We start from the raw sequence: 3,579 nt of genomic DNA on the forward strand, positions 1-3,579 counted from the left end.
TACAACAAACCTAACCTAATCCAACTGCTTCACTCAGTTAAATACTTCGAGGTTCGAGTAGATGTATTTCTTTACTTTTTTCTCTCTCTCTCTCTCCCGTTTCCTTTATCGTGCTCTATCTCTGTCTATTTCCTTTGCATCTCTCCATTCGATTAATAAAAAAAAGTTACAGAGAGAAGAAACGAAAAAAGAATTTTCTTTTAAATACAACGAACTTAATCTAATCCAATTGCTTCATTCGGTTAAATACTCGACTCGATTTCTATCTTATTTATCTCTCTATTCTCAGTATTCATTATTAATAGATTATGGAGAACAGACAAAAAAAAAATTTTCTATAGAAAAGACTTTTTAACTTTTTCTATCAACTTTTGTCTTCCTATCGAAAAAATTACTACTAGAGATATTAATAAGAAATGATATTAGATAACAAGATCTAAATATTTTACACGCAAATAATTGTGATCAAAGTGATTCAACGAAAGTTTTAGTTTTAAAGACAATTTCAACCAATTTGACAATTCTAATGATAGATCGTTCTTTGCTACTTTCTTTATCGTATCCTGCTTCGTCTATTACATTATTCTTTGCATCCTTCTTCCTATTTGGTATAACAGGCTACGGAGAAACAAAAAAAAAAATTTGCTTCGGATACAGGGCAAGCATTAACCTCACGACCGACCATGCTCTCTCTACAAAGGATATTGATTTTCCAACGTTTAAGTTCTTCCCTGTCCCGTGTGTCGCTTCTCATGATAATTCACGGATTGATAGATACGCGTTTGGACCGTTCATCGATCACGTGTTTTTCAATGGAAAAATTTCACGGATCCTTCTTACTGTTTCAACGTATCAAACGTTTTAATCGTTATCGTATCGTTATAAAAATTGTAATACAATTGAATTATGATTTTCTTTTCTTTTTTTTTTTAGAATATAAATTAACTTAATTTCTAGGTAACGTATACTTTTCGATAACTAAATATAATTAATAATATATAAATCAAAAATGATATAAATAAAAAAATCTTCCTCCCGTGGAAGAGCATTGAAATATACTCCGATATCTTTAATTTCTGTTCATCAAACAGAATCAACAAAATATTCATTACGTATCATTCGATCTTCATGCAGAAGAATTACACATCCACATCTAATCAGATCACATTACACATGGCTCGATGATTGAAAATTGGCCAACGGGTCATTTTCCATTCTATTTCATCCAGCGGGTAAATGTCGCTGTCGTGAGACGTGTCGTATCGCATCGAATCTGGAAAAAAAAAAAAAAAAAAAGAAAGAAAGAAAAAAAAATCTGACATAAATATCCTGGAAAATCAATCGATTGATGCGGAGCAATTAATCAAGTCGGGCCACTGACAAAATGATGGTTCATAGAAGGGTTTTCAGCGTTCTTGTCTCGAGCAAGATCCGCGAGATTGAAATGGCAGAGCGCCAGTTCTAATTTATTGGCCTTGTAGGTACTTTTAATACATGAACTTTTGGCCGATTTTTGGCCCGGAAAAAGGGGACGAAGGGTGTCTTCTCTTCTGTCGAGAACACACACCGGATGCTCCCCCTCCTCCCAAAGCCGTTTCCACCTTTCTCCAATTTCCACCCTCCATTCTCCTAATCCCTCTTCCTGCATATCCCACAGCCAATCGCACGAATCCTCGTTTACGCAAATTAATTCGCACTATTGAAATCAATGACAATGTTTAATTTATGCGAAATGTACGTACGATTATATGGAAGTTCACACAAGAGGGAACGAAATCAATTCTAGAATCGTGTTATTTTTCTTTGTTTCTTAAAATGTATCTTCGTAATGCTGTGATTTAGATAAAGCAAAATTTTGAATTATACGAGAGAATATGATTGTGAGAAAAATTAATATTCATATAATTCATCATGTAAAATAGATACTATAGTTAATGTTCATTTTGTTATAAAGAATATTTATCAATTCCTCTTCACACTATCATTTATCAATTCCTCTTCACACTATCATTTATCTATTCCTCTTCACACGATTATTTATCAATTCCTCTTCACATGGAAATTTATCAATTCCTTTTCACACGGAAATTTATCAATTCCTCTTCACGCGATCATTCATCAATTCCTCTTCACACGGAAATTTATCAATTCCTCTTCACGCGATCATTCATCAATTCCTCTTCACACGGAAATTTATCAATTCCTCTTCACGCGATCATTCATCAATTCCTCTTCACACGGAAATTTATCAATTCCTCTTCACGCGATCATTCATCAATTCCTCTTCACACGGAAATTTATCAATTCCTCTTCACGCGATCATTCATCAATTCCTCTTCACACGGAAATTTATCAATTCCTCTTCACGCGATCATTCATCAATTCCTCTTCACACGGAAATTTATCAATTCCTCTTCACGCGATCATTCATCAATTCCTCTTCACACGGAAATTTATCAATTCCTCTTCACGCGATCATTCATCAATTCCTCTTCACACGGAAATTTATCAATTCCTCTTCACGCGATCATTCATCAATTCCTCTTCACACGGAAATTTATCAATTCCTCTTCACGCGATCATTCATCAATTCCTCTTCACACGGAAATTTATCAATTCCTCTTCACGCGATCATTCATCAATTCCTCTTCACACGGAAATTTATCAATTCCTCTTCACGCGATCATTCATCAATTCCTCTTCACACGGAAATTTATCAATTCCTCTTCACGCGATCATTCATCAATTCCTCTTCACACGGAAATTTATCAATTCCTCTTCACGCGATCATTCATCAATTCCTCTTCACACGGAAATTTATCAATTCCTCTTCACACGGAAATTTATCAATTCCTTTTCACATGGAAATTTATCAATTCCTCCTCACACTATCATTTATCAATTCCTCTTCACACGATTATTTATCAACTCCTCGATTTTATAAAAAATATTACCATTTTAACAAATTTTCATCCGATTGAAATTAAAATAATATATATATAAAATTTTGAATTATTTGAAAAAACATACTTTTGAGAAAATTAATATTCATATAATTCATTATGTAAAATAGATACTACAGTTAATGTTCATCTTGTTATAAAGAAATTTATCAATTTCTCTTCACACGATTATTTATCAATTCCTCTTCACATGGAAATTTATCAATTCCTCTTCACACGATTATTTATCAATTCCTCTTCACACGATTATTTATCAATTCCTCTTCACATGGAAATTCATCAATTCCTCTTCACACGGAAATTTATCAATTCCTCTTCACACTATCATTTATCAATTCTTCTTCACACGATCATTCATCAATTCCTCTTCACACGGAAATTTATCAATTCCTCTTCACATGGAAATTTATCAATTCCTTTTCACACGGAAATTTATCAATTCCTCTTTACACGGAAATTAATCAATTCCTTGATTTTATAAAAGATATTTCCATTTTTTCTTTTTTTTAAAAAAATTTTCATCCGATTGGAATTAAAATAATATATATATAACATTTTGAATTATATGAAAAAACATACTCTTGAGAAAATTAATATTCATATAATTCATTATGTA

At 32.4% G+C, this 3,579-nt stretch overlaps 1 protein-coding gene across 1 annotated transcript; it reads right to left on the bottom strand.

Annotated features, from left to right (window-relative positions):
• Positions 1-1,010: 1,010 nt before the first annotated feature.
• Positions 1,011-1,858, bottom strand: LOC116186841. The gene is made up of 2 exons (XM_031515287.1): positions 1,382-1,858; positions 1,011-1,273 (listed from the first exon to the last, which is right to left on the bottom strand). Exons 1-2 carry the CDS (start codon positions 1,646-1,648, stop codon positions 1,217-1,219), a joined length of 324 nt encoding a protein of 107 aa, XP_031371147.1. The 5' UTR covers positions 1,649-1,858; the 3' UTR covers positions 1,011-1,216.
• Positions 1,859-3,579: the final 1,721 nt, after the last annotated feature.

This window comes from Apis dorsata, unplaced genomic scaffold, assembly GCF_000469605.1.
Source record: "Apis dorsata unplaced genomic scaffold, Apis dorsata 1.3 scaffold_60, whole genome shotgun sequence".
Lineage (NCBI taxonomy): Eukaryota > Metazoa > Arthropoda > Insecta > Hymenoptera > Apidae > Apis > Apis dorsata.

Coding starts and splice junctions, on each gene's coding strand:
- LOC116186841 (XM_031515287.1), bottom strand. CDS start 1,648: ATGCAGGAAGAGGGATTAGGAGAATGGAGGGTGGAAATTGGAGAAAGG. Junction 1,274..1,381: donor CTTCTATGAACCATCATTTT/GTCAGTGGCCCG, acceptor TTTTTTTTCCAG/ATTCGATGCGATACGACACG.